General features: G+C 37.4%; 1 protein-coding gene across 4 annotated transcripts in view; it reads right to left on the reverse strand.

Annotated features, from left to right (window-relative positions):
- The window catches only part of TMEM196 (transmembrane protein 196), a 67,955-nt gene extending 56,898 nt beyond the window's left edge, over nucleotides 1-11,057 (reverse strand). For 2 of the 4 annotated variants that reach the window (XM_002713705.5, XM_008261501.4), the window contains exon 1: nucleotides 10,911-11,057. In XM_002713705.5, the coding sequence (XP_002713751.1) occupies nucleotides 10,911-11,057 (147 nt within the window). Of the gene's footprint in view, nucleotides 1-10,892 lie in introns of all 4 variants that reach the window. The other 2 variants (XM_051852793.2, XM_051852792.2) reach the window with 1 other exon arrangement.
- Nucleotides 11,058-19,333: the final 8,276 nt, after the last annotated feature.

Below are 19,333 nucleotides of genomic sequence, written 5' to 3' on the forward strand. Positions count from 1 at the left end.
TTTAAAATAATCTTGCATATTTTGAAAACGGTAAGCCAAGAAAATGTTTTGATGTTTGAGCTGCTTCTGTTCAAAGAGTGGCAAGGAAAATTATAACTAAATTAGTGGAATTTTGGATAAGAGGGACTTTGAAATTGCGATTATTCAGATAAATTTTAGTAACAGTCATTGTTCATGCTAGTCCGTTGGCCACAACAAAGCAAGCCATACATTGCAGTAACAAATGTGGAAGCTGATCTCTTGAGTACAATTTTTTTTGCTATCTTAGTCAAATGCAATAAATGAATGGATTTAAAAACAGATTTATATGAACATTTCTGGAGGGAAATAAAGCAGAATGTGATCAATATTAAATATCCAGGTATAAATAATGTTATAGAAAGTATTCTATGTATTAGAGTAAACTTCACATATAAATTTCTACTACATAGAATCTTTATAATTTAGTTCATAGCAATTTGATAATATATGGTTTGTATATCTTAAATAAAAAGTTCCTGGAGAAAAAAATTTAAAAAAATAAATAAAATAAACAAATGAACTATAATAACTTTACAAATATACAAATCAAGCTAATATTAGAAATAAATGATCTATGTAAGTATCTGATAGCATGAAATATTTCTAGCATCATTTACTATTTGTAAAAGTATTCTGCTTCTGTAGCTATCAGCTTCATAGCTATCGCTACACATTTTGAAAATCATCTGAAGTACTTGTAAAAAATAGAAGAACCTGGGTATGATTCATTACTTGTGACAGAGTCACTAATATGAGATATTAACAAGGGAAATGAAGTAAGGGGCGTATAGAAACTCTGCATTACTACCAAACAGCTGTTGGTTTGTAAATTTAAAACTATTCTGAAATAAAGTGGTTTTTAAAAATGAGTAGAAATAATTTAGAATATTCATTTGATTACAATGAAAAATCAGATGTTTTTCTATACGAGACTTTTGTAGCTAGATGAGTTAAGACATGTCTTTGAGTGCAACTGTCTTAAAATAATTTCTAATGAATGTATTGCATGCCATTGCTAATGTTGACTCAAAATTTTTTTTTTTTTGTGATCTTTATGTGATTGATGATATCATCTTGATGTACATGGTTGATAATGTTAGGATATACTTCAAAAAACAATTTAATAAGTATATTTATGTATAACTCAAGATATTTGTAAATTATATAGTTGTCCAAATATTCATTGAGTTTTGCATATATTTTACATTTAAACTTCCTTCAGGTTAATTACAGGTAACTTGCACTTAGATATTATACTATTTTAGAACAAATATTCAGACATAGTGCACACAACTTGATACATGTGGCAACTCTAGCAGAGTGTAAGCTGTAGATGATGGATTTTGTGAAGGAGAAAGGAACAAGTGTACTCCTTGGGTGCATTCCAATGTTGAGTCTGATTTGTGACCTGTTCTTTTAGAGTTGAAAATAGCCAATACCCTGTGGGAGTAGAAGATGCACTTTATGCTCTTGCTCAAAATTGCCCATTCAACAGATGGGCAGATTCTGAAAGCAATCCATTTATGGAAATAAACTACAACCACACAGAGGGTTGTGACATTATGAACTTACACCCAAATCAGGGCATGAGTCTTTTAAATGCAGTATATTCTACATATCAGTGACAATTATCAGTTTATTCCTAGAACTGTTTATCTCTCCATCTCTCCTGCCCCCTCATGTGCACACACATATATTTGTCTTAAGCAATTTAATGTTTTTCTAATCATAACTTTTAAAACTTATTTCACTTTCTGATAATTAAATCCTACATTTTTTAGATTCTCATTCCTGACGTAAAGAAATTCATCTGCTGAGATAAATGACATAATGAAGGCAGCTGGAATTCTTAGGCAATGGAGTATATTATAAATGCAAGTTGTCACTCATGTTATTATTAATGGCATTATTATTATTTCAATTCCTTAAAATAATCCAGTAGGAAAATAACTGGCAAGAGACAAGTATAGAAAAACTAAGAATTCCAAAATCCCAGCCAAAAATAATGAGAACATTGTATATATGTCTCTATTTGATAGAACAAACAGAAAGTTATACCTCTTTTTCCCAACACTGAGATAAAACAATTATTCCTAAAACATACACGTCAAATCAAAAACTGTCATCAGTGGCCATTGTGATGAATACCATTTTCAAACAGAGGTTATATGACGTTCATGTTAGTGAGCCTATAGTTGAAGATCAATTAAATAAGATCTTTTTCATAAATTTCTAAAAATGAAATATGTCCATAATTACAGAGATAGAAACTGTACACAGAATATGGATTTTCTAGCAAAGTAGAAAAACATGCAATTATCATTGTGTGTCACACATGGGAGTTGATACCTAACATGTATATTGAATATTTTTATTTAAAGTTTACATTTCAGTTTTAGAGTAATTCCATGAGATAAATAATAGTATTGCTAGTTTGTAAATGAATTCAGTAACTGCTCAGTGAGATAGTATAACTCACTCAGGAGTAAACAATTAGAAAATATGAAAGCGACAATTTGGATCCTAAGCTGTTTTCATTTCTTTGTGTTCTACTGATACCTCCAATTAAATGAACAAGTTCCTCTTTTTATATGCCAGACAGCTGTGAGGATAATTGGAAACAAATAATTTATGAGCTTAAAAATCCAACATCAATAGGAAAAAAAGACTTGAAGCTGTGGTTAGATTTGTGATGTCAACTTATACTTCCCTCAAACCTCAATACTGCCTTCAATCCATCTTTTGGTCCTGGATACATATTCTGGGACCAATACTGGTTTCCTGGAAACTGAGTGTCAATGCGTGGGCCTAACAGCTTTGGCCTCATGATCAGTGAGTTCTACTCTACAGAGCGCTCAAGCCCAGTTGGGAACTAAGGATCCATCAACAGTGCCATTCTTTCATGATCCTTTTAAAATTGCTCTCTTCTTATCTAAATGAGGTAAATTATCAATTACTCATTTTTTACTTAATCTTTTCTCTGTCCTAACCAGGGTGGTGTTTGCAATCTCCCACTACACTCAGTGTTGTTGCTTCTCTACTCCCCAACTCCTGTCCTCACTTTCTATGTGGTAACAGCTTCATTTGTCTCATTTTCTCTCCCCTGCCCAATGGAAAGCTGTCTGACCATCAAGAGTCAGATAAATTCCTCCATTTGATCTCTGTTTAAATTTTGAATGCTGTTTAAATTTTTTATCTTATGTCTTCCTGACTTGCCTCATAATAGTTAAGAACCATTTAAGAGACTTAGTTGGTTTTGTTTTTCAATGCTAAAAGGAGGAAGAGTTTTAGTCCACTGTCTTAGACTCCTCGGCAATCCTGAGACAATAGACTTATGCTTGTTGATCAATTGCTTATTCTGGAAAACAGATTAAAAGAATGACAAGGATTTGGCCCTTCTGACTTCCTGCCTGACTCATAATACTCCTGAGGTCAGGTCTCAGTGCATAATATTTTTTTTCATGAAAATTTCCAAAGTTCCACACAATCCCATAGGAAGAGCACAGACTTTACTCTTGCTTCACATACTTATTCAGCTGAGTAAATGATAGCAGGCCCCAGTAAGTTCCTTTTCCTAATTAAATGCTATAAAATGCTGCATTCTTTTCAAAGCTTTAAAGATAAGTAATAATAATCATATAGACATTGGTATTTGTTAATAAATCATGCCTAGAATTATTTCTACAAGAAAATAGATCAAGTTTCCTGTCTTTCAAGGTTTTATATATATAACTATTGATATTTTCTTTTTGTCTAATTTTTTCTTTTATTTAGCAGTGGATTACAAAAAGTGAACTTCAAATTGCTTCTCAAGAGTCTTAACGCTAGTACTAAGAAATCATGCGTACAAGTTAAGGTTAATAATCATCATTATTGAATCTGGATACTTAACTGATACGTCTATGGATAATATAACATGTAGTAAACATTACTTTGAAAACAACTGAAGCAGTTAAAACAAAACTGTATAAGTTTACAAGATATTAAGCATCTTTATCAGAAATATTAATTTATATTTTTATCTTGGATTTCAGAGAAATGTTTACATAATTATAGACGTTTCTGAGTACTTCATTTTATGGCATAAATAGTAATCATCATACTAACAATGTTTGATTTGCTTAGTTTATATACTTGCTAATTGATCTGCTTTATAACAGACTTTCTATCTCACACTCCAACAGAAAAGAGGTGTTTTCTACAACAGCTGTTTTATCATTCAGTATTATCCATGTTTACCCAGATTCTCTAATGTAGATCATGTAGCTTGGATTTAATATAAAGCCAAATACAAATATACATTATGTGATCAACACTGAGAAGACTAAGTCCACAAAGTCTTGATTAAGGATGTTAGAAAAATGATAGAGCCAATGTAGCATGGGTGGCCTTGAGGTCTCAGGCTGCCAGGGTGTAGCCCAAGGGCTACAGAGGGAAGGCAGCAGCTCTCTGAGCACTTAGGCTGTGCCAGGATTAATATCCACAGCTTTATATGATTTGTTTTTGAGCTTCACAGCAACTCCATGAAACAGGCACTGGGATCACCCTCCTTTTCCAGATACAGACACTGTGACATAGTGAAGAAACATTGACATCCATTGTCACTGTCGCATTGGGTGAGATATATGGATCTCATCTGATTGTCATTCAATTTGACTAAGGTCTATATAGATCTGAATCATGAGAAGGAATGTGTGATTCTGTGTACCACAAAGGGAAGTAATCACGTAGCTTCTTCCTCTCCTCTCTCTCTCTTTTCTAGAAATATGCTCAATAAGTCTTTACAGATAGTTATCTAATTATCCGGGCATTTTCCACTTGGTGTCTTGGAACATCTAACTGCAGAGTAAGCACAAGGTTACTTAACAAGATTACTAAGACGACACAAACATTTTTATGTACCCCAGACCTAATTATTCGGGTATAGAATGTCATTCAAATGATTATGATGAGATATAGATATAATTAGATATACATATAGCTTTTTAATGCAGTAGGAAGATGAGATTTGGTTTGTCTCACAAGTGAAGTGATGTTTCTGTCCCAACATCATTTGAAAAAAAAAATGTTGGAGATTCCCCATTTTGTTTGTGTGAGTGGTGGTGGTATGCTGAGGGGGTTGAGTGGGTTTGTGTATGCTGTGTGCAATGTGTGCATACAGCAAAAATCTGTTGTAGTTTTTATTGAAGATAGGCACAACCAATTCAGTTTGGATGGTTGTGGTATATCTATCATATACCAAAACAATTAGTGCAGAAAGACTAAGTAAATGTACAAAAAAGAACAATTACTTGACTGTGTTGGAAGTGTATTTTAGATGCTTTGACTAGTATTTAGCCAACACAAAGAGCCAACTTAAATATTTTTAGGCAAAGCCATCCAAATGAAGACATTTGGCTGCTTCTGTCATGAAAACTGCCAACAGGTAGGTGGCAGATGCAAATGTTATCTTTTCCCTCCTAAATTTCTAAGGTGGAGACTTCATGACTAGTTATTCCTTTAGATAAGGACCAGAATTCCAAAGGAAATTTTGTCATGGATTCTAGACAAAAAAAAATCAACAGCTTCCACTTATAAATGAACAGAATCTGGACTAAAAATCTCATAATGAAAAATAATGGATAATGGATAATGGTGAAAGACACCATGTTCTTTTTCTATCATACCATTATCAATCACCAACAGAAATGGACTACTATTTATATCTCTTTTGATATGTGGTAGGTACTTAAATAATAACTACATTTCCTAGTAACTTGGAATGCCTAAGTAGTTCATTTAATTCTTAAGCTCAGGAGATAACCAGCATCATTTGAGAATAAGAGTATGAGTCATAAGGAAGTGACTCTTTGTCAGTGTCTGCAGATCTCATGATTGGGCTGTCTTCTTAAAACAAAACTATTTGTACATTATGAAATGTCAATGGGATTCAATAATATAATGGTGACTAATTTTAATGAGATGTTAAGGAAGAAGACTTTAGTTTCAAATATTTAAAAAAATCTTGAAAAAATTTTCAAGTATTCATGAATTACTTATGTAATGAAAGTAATTTTTAAATGGGGCATACATGCATACTTGCATATTTTTGAGGATAGGAGAAGTGTTTCCATCTTTGGATAAAAGATATCTATCCCTTATGTTATGTATTTTGATCAAGGAGAAAAATGTTGTATTTTCTACTTACAGATTTTGAGCTCAAATTATGAAAATTAAAGTTACTGTTTAGGAGGTTTCTTTCACATTCTTTTGTTTTTTTCATTAAATAAATCTGATAGATTTAAATATTATAGATAATACTCTGAAATAGCTCTCATTTGTGCTGCTCTGATATGGATCCAATTGTATACAGATGAATTTCAACAAAATCTTAGACTTGGCAGAGTTGTTGCCATGGTGAATCAGGAGTCTACAGAACAGGTATGTGCTTTAATGATGTTACAAATTTCACTGAGGGAAAACATTAGATTCATTAAGCAGATACATTTATGCTGTACAAATCAAGTATGCCCCAGAATAATAATATTTTAAGTAATTTAGATAAGAACAGTTTCAAATATTTTAAAAGTACCTTTTGGCTTATATGTGGGAGAACCAGGCTTATAAAAGTTTGTTTTTAATAAATTACATTTTATAGAGTGATCACCAGGTATGGATGCGTATGGTATGTAATAAACACAACTCAGCATCAGCATTTATTCTGGACATCACCATCTGAACCTGTAGAGTTTCAATGATATCCTAGAGCAACTAAACAAAATTGTCAACAATGCATGAATCTGTATGCTATAAAATCCAGCCTTTTTCCTTAAAGATAATGCTCCTGAGGCTGAAAAAAGCAACTTTCACACAGAAACTTGGAAACACAACTCCGTGCATTTAACTCCAGGTCAATAAATCTTCCCCATCAATTTTTTTATATAATTATGGCTTTTTCAGAGCAGCTTACTCAATGAATATTTCACTGTTACTGAACATGCCTTTGGATTTTGTCCTCTGATTGTAAGTATTGGTATTAGTTACAACAAAGAATCAAGAAGTAAACATGCTATGGAGACGTTTATAGCTTCAGCCTATAAAATTACAGCTAAATGATTTTTTCCTTCTAATTCACTGTATTTTTTAGACTGACCATAGGAAGCCTGATTATGAAAGACTGAATGGAAATGGTCTATATAAGCATCTATCTTACATATCGTAAGCCCTGTATCTTGATACTATATTTTTCAATGAGTTTTTTTATTTTGAATATTTGAGGTAAAATAATCAGAATGGTGTTCTAAATGTCTTAGTGCACTTGCCCTAGATAAAAAGCTTATGATTTCATAGCCACCCCATTCAATACTAATTCCTTTGTAGTATAACTTTGATTTCCATTGGCTTTTAAATTTAATTCAGAACTCTTACTAATAATGATATTAACATGCTGAAAAAGTTTCTGAGCATCAAAAAATGCAGTGTGATTATAGACTACATGTATCCTGACAGTTTAATTATTGTTAACTTTTCATTTGATATTCATAAATAATGCAGATTTTTAATCCATAACTTACCAAAGAGATTCATAATTGTCAATCTAGTTTCCCTCTGCATCTCCCTGGATTCTTATTGGGAAGTAAGAATTGATACTATTATTATTAAAAATATGAGAATGATAAACCTGCTGCCTTAGACTGGCATACCTTCTCCCATCATCTGGTCCTAACCACTGTCTTTGTCCTTATTTTCATCTCATACATCCCAGCCCCCACAGAGCAAAAAAGCCTAGTATTCCTGGAGCACAGCCATCTGGCCCCATTCTTTGTCTTCATGCATGCTACCTGGAAGGCTCTCTTTTCTTGTGCCATGCACTGCCATTCTGGGCATCCAGTGGAGGCTGCTCATAGTTATTGAGTGCTTCCTACATGCCATGCACTTTACTTAGCACACGATTTGCTTTGGCCTTGGAATAACTTTGCTTTGGCCTGATGAGGAAACTAATCATTCCCTAGTAAGTGGCCAATTTGAGACCTGCAAGCAAGTAGTCTGACTTCAGATTCCATTCTGCAATTTCTTAACAATAATACGTTGATTCCAAATCCTAGCAAGTTTTCAAGATCCAGAGTAAAATAATGCCTATTCTGTGGATATTTCATGGACAGCCTCAGCCTCTCCCCCATGCCACCCTGTTTCTGCCCCTGCATCCCTTGGAACCCTTCTTGTTTCCTCTAATGGAAGGAGCTTTTTGAGGACAGTGTTCTGATTCACCTTGAATAGTCTCTGCATTGAAGAGTAAAATGCCCATCACATGCTAACCCCTCTACAAATACTGCTTATATGGAATCAACCTAGATGTCCATCAGCTAACGCCTGGATAAAGGAAATGTGGTTTATACACATGATGGAATATTACACATCCATTAAAAAGAATTTGCTGAAATTTGCCACAAAATAGATGGAATTGGAGATCATTATGGTAAATGAAAGATGCCAGAAAAAGACAAATAGCACATTTTCTCCTATATGTGAAAGTGAATATGAGTATTAAAAGTGTATGAATTTGACATTATTTGGTGTGCATGTAGTTAAAATATTTTCTTCATTGGATTATACCATCTATATGACAATATATCCTTCTATTCTCACTACATGCTCACTGTCATGAATTCCACGTGTTGTGATAATATCCATGTTTTCTAGAAAAAGTAGTGTATATTTGTTATGCATATGATATGTACATATGCGGTGAGTATGACAAAACATTCAGTACTGTTCAATCTCAATATTAAAAAAATAAAAGCAAAGTTAAAAGGTTGATGCTTACAGACCAAAAATATTGGCTGTATCAACTTATTCCTGAAATAATTAAGAGGTAGTTCAGACTATCGCAAATGACTTTCCAAAGTTAATTTTAAAAACCAATCATAGCCACCCTATATTTTGGCAAACATATTGATCCCTATTGGATATTCCTTTACAAATTTGATTTTTAAATATAGGTTCACAAAGGTGAATGACTATTTGTGCATTCTAGATTAAACTCTAGATGTTTGTGTGAATTTACAAGAGAATTAAAAACTATTATTCCAGAAAACCAGGTGAATTTTGCATACTCTAAACAACTAATTGAAATGGAAATTCCTTATAATATATAGATATTATTAATTTATTTATTTTTCCTTTAGCTGATTCAAAATTTTCATTTTCTGTACATACACATATGTCAATCCAGATAATATTAAACAGTTTAGGAAAAGAGACAAATCACTTAATTATCTTTCTTATATGATATTAAGCTAATATAACCATTCTTTTATACTTGAAGATAAATTCAATACTATAATATTATTTACAATCTAAGTTTATTCACTCAATTCTTGAATTTCAAAGGGGAGTGGCTTGAAGAGATTTTGAAGCTTCTTTCTTCCTAAGTTGTCAAAAGATCACATTTTATTCCTCTTATTCTAAATGTTGATATCACATTTTATTTTGACAGTGGCTTATAGAAGTTTTAGAGACTTATTTCTGTTTATATAGCAACTACAACTCTCAAAGTAATTGTCACTCTTATAAAATGTTTAATTACCACATTAAGATATGTCTTTTGTCTTTTTAAACTCAAATGAAATATATATACATATATAACAGCAAAAATTACATAATTAAGAACAAAGGTTATCTTGAGGTTACTATTACCTTGTTATTGAATTCAAAACAAAGATTCGTAGAGGAATTCAATGTTAGAACTGAACATTCTTTTTTTCTTCTTTCTTTTAAGTTATGTAATTTTAAAACATTTATCTCACTTGATACCATTTAAACATGAAACCTAGTTTTCCACATCACAAATTTACCAGTTTTAAGAATGCTATAACATTCCTCAAAAATGAGTGATTTTGGAATTATTTTTCTTGAACTCTTAATGATCATTTTCTGTTAGGGACTTAAAGCTCAAGTCAGCAAACTATGACTCTAAAATACACTATGGGTTGTCAGTGTCTAGACAAGTTCCTATTCAAGTATCTTGAGAAGCAGGATCAAAATGAAGAGAAGAGGAAAAAAAAAATCTGTTTTTCAAAACTAGCTCCACACTAGGAATAGTGCAGTTATTTTATTTCTCCTAGGCAGGACTGGTTCTCTAAGGCTTCTCTTGAGATTCACCCTAAGTAAATAAACACTAAACTTGTTGGGTCTGCCCACTGACCCAGAGAATGATGGCATTACAGAGACCCTGTAAGCTGAGTGAGCCTTCGATTGGAATCTGGACATCTCTTACCATTGCTGTTTCGCTTCCTACCTAGAACTTGCACAAGAGTTTTCAGAGAAGTACCTGAAAGCTGCTCACAGGAACAGTTTCTTTGGGGGATATGAAATGCACACACACACACACACACACACACACCCTTCTCTCACTCCAGACCACACCGCTTTCCTGTCACATCAGTGTCAGCTTTGGTGCACCCTGGGCACGGTTACCCGGAGATAACTGCGTAACTGTCCCTGCATGTTCCTAGTATAGGAAAATGATGTAACTCGCATTTCGATTTTCCTTGTTTTATGAGGAACAAAAGGCTAAGTTAGTCTGCCCTTGACAGGCGCACTGTGCTAACCAACCACTGGACAGAACCTGGCAAAATCAGTCAGTGAGAACTGACCCCCGCCCCCAACTTCAAACAAAGCCATTTAAAATGTGGTCTTAAGTCCAAAGAAGAAAAAAAAAAAACACACAAATAAACAAAAGGACAACGTAAAGCAGCCTGGCTTGCCAACAGGAACCTGCATGCGAGCCTCAGGAGGTCTCTGATTTTGCATCCCAGGGAGGGAGTGACTCACGCGCGCACGCTGCCCGTCACCGTAAAGAGGTAAAGAGAGAGTGAAATGGCTCAACGTACACACACCCCGCTCCATACCGGGGACGAGTCTCCGAGCTGCGGCTTGTGCTCTCGGAGGGCCAGGCTGAAGCTGACCGCCCCCACGGCCACGCTGGACACCCCCAGTCCTATCTCCAGCACAGAGAGCACCAGGAGGCTCCCGATAATCTGGCCGCTGGTGCACATGCTTCCTCGGTCATCGTTCCTCGCAGAGCAGAGAGGGAAAGCAACCTTCCACCTTCTTTCTTCCGCTAACCTCCGTCCCTCTTCCCCACCCCACCCCACCACCCCCCAGCAGATCCCCAAACTTTTCTTTCTTCACCAGAGAAACATGGTCCACCGGGGCTGGATTTCCAGAACCAGAGACCCCCTCTTCACGCGCAGGGCCCGGGCAGAAAAGGCAGCCCCACCCCCTGGCGCGTCCAGACGGGCACCGCAGAGGGCTCTGGCCGCGCTGGCGGGCGCAATCCGGGAGCTGGCGGGGCTCTGGGAGCCGGGAGCGGATCGCGCGCGGGCAGCGCGGAGCCCGGCTCGCGGGCGCTGTCCAGAGTCCTGCCGTCGCCCGCAGCTCCGCTGGAGCTTCCCGGGACCCGACCGGCTCCCTTCCCTGCCCGTGCGGGAGCGTGGAGCTGTGCCCCTCCGGCCCCCTCTCGTCTCGTCTCCTTTGTTTTCGTGGCCACGCGCGGCGCCTCCGCGAGTCCCAGGTCCCCAAGCAGCGCGGGCGGATGGAATTCAGCACCACGCTCCCGGCAGTCGCCGTGTCTCCAGGAGAAGCGACCTTGTCTGATGGCCTCTTTCCGTCTGGGTGTCTTCTCCCTCGCCGTCGTCCTCTTCCTCCCCCTCTCTCTCGATCTGATTCTCTCTCATTGCTATGACCTCATTGGGATTTAGGAGGTGGACGGAGGAGGGAAATGCCGGATGTATTCGTGGCTCTGGGGCCGAAGAGACTTGGCTCAGCCTCCACCTGCCCCGCCCGGGACCCTGGCCTGGCGTCCACGCGGGCCCTTCCTCCGCGTGTCCTCGCTTTGCTCCTGCCCGGGCTTTTTTCCAAATGGGCGTGGAGGGCTGCCTACGTCAACGCCCAGCTCATTCCTTGCAAAAACTTTGCTCCCGCGCGAATGCGGGGCTGGGGAACCGGGAGCAGAGAAAGGCAGGGGATGGAGAGCAGTCCCCTACCCAGTGGTTTCCTTGTGCAGAAGAGTTGGACCCAAGCCTGCCGGTCCGGAACGGCCTCTCTCCCGGCCAGCAGGACCTGTCACCTGTGGGGTCCCACGGGGATGAGGCCTGGGGCGGCACTCACTGGGGCAGGGTCTCTGCGCCTCTCCAGCTGCCTGGAGCTCAGCTCCTGTCTAGGGATGAGCTGCTGGACCCAGCGGAGGTGGGACTCGGATTGTGGTATCCTTGCTGACTACGTCGGAAAAAAGCATTAGTTAAAAATATATAGTCTTTGTGCTCGCTTAGGCAGCACATACACTAAAAATATGTAGTATGGCCCAGTGCACTGCTTATTTTGACATCTACCCTTGTCGGAACGATTAATGAACGGGCCTAGCTTGGCGTGGTTGTCTTCCACACCTGTGCACCTCCAGATGTCTGGGAATGCGAGATCCCTATTTCCATGTCCCTGATGTTGCCCCATGAAAATTCTCAAGGGAGACCATCAAAGAGATCCACATAGAGAGGGGATAAGGGCAGGTGTTGGTGTGTGGGTCATCCCTCCACAACACTGGGTTCTCAAGTTGGAGATGGGTAGAAGGAAAATGGAAGGAAGTCCGGGGGACGTAGGGTACAGAGCACTAGGGCACGTGTCTCCTAAACTCCTGAGCTGGGGTCACAGCACTAGAACACTTGATCTTCAAACATCTGCAGGCCAATGAGTGCAGGCTCTGTGATCAGAGGCTTTAAAGAATTGTTTATTTATTTATTTGAAAGAAGTGGTGGTGGTGAAAGTGAATGCTCCCATCTCTTGGTTCACTCTCCAAACACCAGGCATCACCAGTGTAGGGTTAGGTCAAAACCAGGTGCCTGGAACTCAGTTTGGGTCTCCTATGTGAGTACAAGTGATCCAACTACTTGAGCCATCACCTGCTGCCTCCCTAGTTGTATTAGCAGAAAGCTGAAATCAGGAGCCAGGAGCAGGACACACCCATATGGGATGTGGGAGTAGAAATTAAACCATAAGCAAAATGCCCACCCTAGAGGTTTTCTTTAAAGCATCAAAGTAGAAAATGTGAAGTGACTTGTAGCCTAAGTTCTGTAGCATTTATACCAGTTTTAGTTTTCATAAATTTGATGCTGGATTTGTTTCATAGAACTAAGTCAATTTTATACTATAATTTATTTCCCTTAAAATATAAACAAATTCTAGAATCTAAAAAATTGAGCTGTCTTCCCTTAAGGAATAAAAATAGCAAAGAAGAATGGTGTGTGATTAGACCCTAAAGGGTCTTCAGCTATTGCAATATTTGGAGAACAATGTAACCATTTGTATTGAATGATAATTTGTAGGATAACTTTCCACCTCTTGAACCAACCATCAATGATCCAATTGGTAGAATACCTCAAATAGTTTGTGACTTTAATGAAACATAATGTATTTATTTATGTATTGTAGAAATCATCTTACATTTCCATCTCATTTGCAGTCATGAAGCACTCACATTTACTTACATTTGCATGTCTTCAGCAATTGCTTTCATTTGTAAAATTCTCTCTCCCCTTTAAGAAGAGAATAATAGGTTGCAATAATTATTAACACAAATTGATTAATGCAAACATGTTGGAAGGAGATAATACTTATTGGAAGGAAAATTAATTTTTGTAGAGAACATAGAGGTGAAGTTAAACAGATGAGTTTCACAAAGAAAAAATGAACAACTCATGTATTATGGTTTAATTTTCACCTCTGGATATGATGTATGTAAATGAGTTTATTTAAATATCATAAAGCCTAATTTTATTCCTGAATGTAATCAACCTTGATTAATTATGGCTAACTGAGGCAAAATCCAAAACATTGGAAAATTAAATTGCACATTAAACTCATTTTTGTTTATAAGTAACTATCAACAAACTGCAATAGAACAGTAATATTTTTTGGAATAAAAGAAAAACAACCATTGCCTGTAGAAGAAATTACTTTTCTTTCTTTTAAGACAAGATTGTCAATGTAAGAATTTTCCAAAGAATTTTTTACATTTTTCTGTGCACACAGTGTGTTTTATAAACTTTTTAGAATGATATAAAGATTCTCCCAAAGTAAATGCAAATCCACCAACAACTTCCTCATAATCATAGAAATCAAGAATGAAAAGTCAGTTTAAGCTGACAAATTATATAGTATTGTTATCCTTTAAAATGATTTAAATGAAAAAGAATTATAGGATAAACCTTAAATCAAGAAAAAACTAAATAAAGTATATTGCTATCCAAGCCTAGTGGCTCTGCAATTCAAGGACTTAATTTTCCTAACATCATTATAGAACAAAGAGTTATTTAAGAGCTCCATTGAGAGATGGTTCAATACTTTTAAATCTTCAACAAGAGCAGTAGTACAACAAAATCTCAAGTTTGCCACCTGCTGGCTTGTACATGATACAAGTGAATGTGTGGGTAGCCTCAAATACTTATGAAATTCTTTAATTAAAAAAATCCTTCATAATTGTTCTTTGTAAGCATCCAAATAATCCCAATAAGCATTCAAGACTTCAGAGATCTTCATGCACCCATTTTCCCAACTTAGATTTACAAAAAGTTAATATCTAGGTAAAGGAAAATATGGAAATTGGTAGACAAACACCTCCTGTCTTAATATAATGAAGTGAGTTGACCAAACGATCAATAAACTCACATGGATAGGGTTAATTGTTTAAAAGATTAAACACTTTAAATGATTTATTGTGAGACCCGATTTAGTGTCTAAACTATTGCAAACCAAATTTGTGTGTGACCCTAGGCATTGCATTGAATGGTCAATGTAATACAAAAAATTAAGGAAAAGAAAAATCCTGAAATAATTTCAAGCCAGTCACAGATGCTAGAAGTCCATTTAATATTTCAATATGCTTGTCGGTATGTTTGGAAAAGATTGTACCTAAAGGTTTACCTAAGATTTGATGAAGTGGTTCTGATGAAAACGAAAATCAGAAAGCAACTTTTGAGTTTTTTTTTTTTAATTTCAAGATCAAGAAGCAGAGATAACTAACCTTCGATGTATCTTCTGCCTTTCTTGACTTTTAATGATAATACAGCTCAAAAATCATTATCCAAAAGTAACTCAGTACTTATGAAAATGAGTCAGAGTGAGTACAGTGTCTAGTACTGCAATTAGCACAATTTATCCATTTATATTCAAAATATCAATTGATTATTAATGGCCTTTAAAGCTCCAAATCTATATCATATAGTGACATCTAATGTATGAAGAAGAATGTGGGTACTTTAACTCCTGGTCGTTATGCAAAACAAAACAAAACAAAACAAAAGGACTGGGCTCCTCTGTGGCTTTATAGAATATACAAGTAAACAGACTCAGGTTGTATAGCAGGCAGCACAGAGCTGCAGTCCCCAGCAGAATGGAAGCAGGGTTTTCTGTTTTAAACCCTGCCCCCCAGTGGGAAGGTGACAGGAAGTGAGACTTCTAGGGGGTAGACCTTGGGTTTCCATGATACAGAGCTCTCATTATGGCATTAGTGGCTCTAGAAAAAGAGAAAGTGATGAGAGCTCACTGGACCGTGTGAGGATACTAGGAGAATGCAGCTGCCTGTAAGCCAGGGAAAGGGCCACCACCAGACCCCGTATCTGCAGACACCCTGACCTTGGACTATTCCGCCTCTGGAATTGTGAGACATCAATTTTTATTCTTTAAACCTCTAAGACACTCAAGTAGCCAAAATTGTCAGGACCAAATACTAGAGGTCTGGGGATTCCATGGAGAAAGTGCTATTCTCCCTACGGATTCCCTGATTCTGTTGCTGAATAGGTGGCAATTCCAAAAGACTATATACAAATATTTAGAGCAATAATCATCAATTAATTTCTTTTCTTAAAGATTTTATTTATTTGAGAGGTAGAGTTACAGAGAGAGAGGGAGAAATAGAGAAAAAGGTCTTCCATTTTCTGGTTCACTCCTCAAATGGCCACAGCGGCCAGAGATGGGCCAATATGAAGTCAGGAGCCGGGAGCTTATTCCAGGTTTCCCACATCAGTGAAGGGACCCTAGGACTTGGGCCATCTTCCACTACTTTCCCAGGCCTTAAGCAGAGAGCTGGCTTAGAAGAGGAGCAACTGGAACCTGAACTGGCGCCCTTATGAAATGCAGGCACCACAGGCAGAGGCTTAACCTACTACGTTACAATGCCAGCCCCCACTTAATTTCTTTTTTTTTTTTTTTTTTTTTTTTTTTTTGACAGGCAGAGTGGACAGTGAGAGAGAGAGACAGAGAGAAAGGTCTTCCTTTTGCCGCTGGTTCACCCTCCAATGGCCGCCGCTGCAGCCGGCGCACCGCGCTGATCCTGGCAGGAGCCAGGAGCCAGGTGCTTTTCCTGGTCTCCCATGGGGTGCAGGGCCCAAGCACCTGGGCCATCCTCCACTGCACTCCCTGGCCATAGCAGAGAGCTGGCCTGGAAGAGGGGCAACCGGGACAGAATCCGGCGCCCCAACCGGGACTAGAACCCGGTGTGCCGGCGCCGCAAGGTGGAGGATTAGCCTATTGAGCCACGGCGCCGGCTCCCCACTTAATTTCTAAATTTGGTGAAAGCTACACATCCAAAAAAACTCAATAAACCACAAATTGGATAAACAGACAAACAATAAATATTGCAAGTAGAATAAGCACACCAAAGCATATCAGAATCCAATTGCAGGAAAATAGTGATAATGACAAAATCATAAAAGAACTCAGAAGATAACAGATTCATTACATAGGTAGGAACAAAGGAAAGAACTACAGGCTTTTCCACTAAAATATTTATGGCTATGGGCTTGCATTTGGCACAGCAGTTACGATGCTATTTGGGACACTCGCATCCCATATTTTAGTGGCTGTGTTTGAGTCCCAGAACTGTTCCCAGGAGGCTCCGGTGGTTGGGACCCTGTCTCTCATAAGGAAAACATACACTGAATTACGGGCTGGGGGCAGTCAAAGCAATTGCAGGCATCTGGATAGAGAATCAGTGCATGAGATTCTCCCCTCACCATTCCCCCCTCTAGCTCTTGCTCTCTCTGCCTTTGAAATAAACAAATAAGCAAAGCTTAAAAACAATAAAGTTATTCAAGCGAGAGGAAAAGTGGATGAAATGTTAAAGTGCTGAGATTTGAGAACAAAACCCCTCTTTATCTAAAACTATCTATCTAGCAAAAAAATAATCTTAAACTAAAAGGGACAAAGACTTTTTCAGACCAACAAAAGCTGGGAAGACTGACTGACAAAAGCTCTTCATCCTAAGTGATTTTGAATGAAAGATTCTTGAGTCAGAATTAAACTATACTGGCAAAAAACTTGGATCTACAAAGAAATGCTGACTGTAGTAAAAGATGAATTTACATGGTCATTGTAAACCATGAACTTTTCTTAGTTATAATTTTTAAGGATAATAAATGAAATAAAAACAATAAATTTTGGAGTTTATTGTTTATTTACAATTAAGCTATATGACATCAATAGCATAGTCAAGAGGAAGAAAACATTGGAAGGAGACTGTTCTAAGGTGCTTATGAGTGCCCTTGTGTGATTTGAAATTAGCTGTGATAAGTTAAATTTGCAATTATAATTCTTAAACTAGAGCTACTACTAAGTAATATAGATAAATTTTAAGTCCAAAATGTGGATGAATACTGAAAATAAGATATTGATCTGCAAGAACTGAAGGAAAAGATGAAAAAAGGAACGAAGAACAAAGCTGGCTAATATATATATATAATATATATTATATAATATATATATATATGCTGATACGATCAACCCTAACCCTGTCAGTAAGTAATGAATTAAATGATCTGACCATTCCCAATAAAAAGAGATGATAGTAATATTGAGTTTTTAAAAACAGACCAAAGTGACATACTGCTTATAATAATACTAGTTTAAATATAAAATTATCGATAGACTAACGTAGAAGGATGGGGATTCCTCTTCTGAATTCAACAAACAGATTAATGTCCTCCTAGCTTTACCTCCTTTAGGAGACACTGTACAAGGTGGAAAAAATGTCAAAGCAACTACTTATGGGTGTGGGTGAGTGAACAGAAGCAGGCAGGTGTTCTGAATGAGTGCTAAGTCAAAGGAGAGGCAGTGGGATCCACAAGTACATCCCCATCTCCACAGCGTTCATCCTAGAGCTAGATGCAGGCTGTGTGGTGCACCCAGCCATGGCAAGGGCACAGCATGAGAAGACCAGCAGTTCTTGTGACCTGGATAAACCAAAAAGTGAAATTGCAAAACTGTGAATATCACTTTGAGTAGGGAACACCTGGAAGGCAAGAAGTCAGAGAGTGGATCTCTAGTCTTTGACAGATGGCTGTACTATACACATGTAAAACAGGCTCAGAGATGTGACTGTGCAGGAAATAGAGCATGCATTACCAGCCTTGAGAAGAAAATTAACAGGTACAACAAAGGAAATTTTACTTATTAGAGAAAAATGATAAAACCAGGAGTTTTCACATATATACTCAAAAATTGCCCAACATATGAAGACCTGAATAAATAAAGAAGAAAGGAAAGGATAAGAAGCAATTGAAAATAACCAAATGGAATTTTTAGACATTAAAAATATAATTTTGTAAATCAAAAGTATAAAACCCTAAACAGGCTGGCGCCATGACTCAATAGGGCACCCCATGGGAGACCAGGAGAAGCACCTGGCTTCTGCCTTCAGATCAGCACAGTGTGCCGGCCGCAGCGCTTCGGCCGCAGCGGCCATTGAAGGGTGAACCAACGGCAAAGGAAGACCTTTCTCCCTGTCTCTCTCTCACTGTCCACTCTGCCTGTCAAAAAAAATAAGTAAATAAATAAATAAAAATAAAACCCTAAACAGGCTTTAACAAATGAATGAACATGACAAAGGAAAATAAAAAAGTGTAAGTTAATTTGAAGATACACCAACGAAAATGAACAAGAGCAAGATAGAGTTTTCAATGAATGGCATCTCAACAGCCTATTAAATGAGATCAAATGAACAAATAATATAATCAGGGTAGAAGAAGATGAAGAGAGAGAACTGGACAAGAAAAAGTATTTGAGAGTACAATTGTCTGCATATTCGAGGTGATCACTAAATATGTATAAAGAAGCTAACAAGGCAGAAAAAGGCAAGGTCATATTATTAAAATCCAACAGCCGAGAGCACTTCTGGAAAGCTGCAAGGGTAAAATGGCATATTAAGTGTAGAAATCAATGACTGTTCATCAGAAACCATGGAAACCAGAAGACAGTGGAATAACATTTTAAGTATTCAAAGGCA

This window comes from Oryctolagus cuniculus, chromosome 16, assembly GCF_964237555.1.
Source record: "Oryctolagus cuniculus chromosome 16, mOryCun1.1, whole genome shotgun sequence".
Taxonomy (NCBI): Eukaryota; Metazoa; Chordata; class Mammalia; order Lagomorpha; family Leporidae; genus Oryctolagus; species Oryctolagus cuniculus.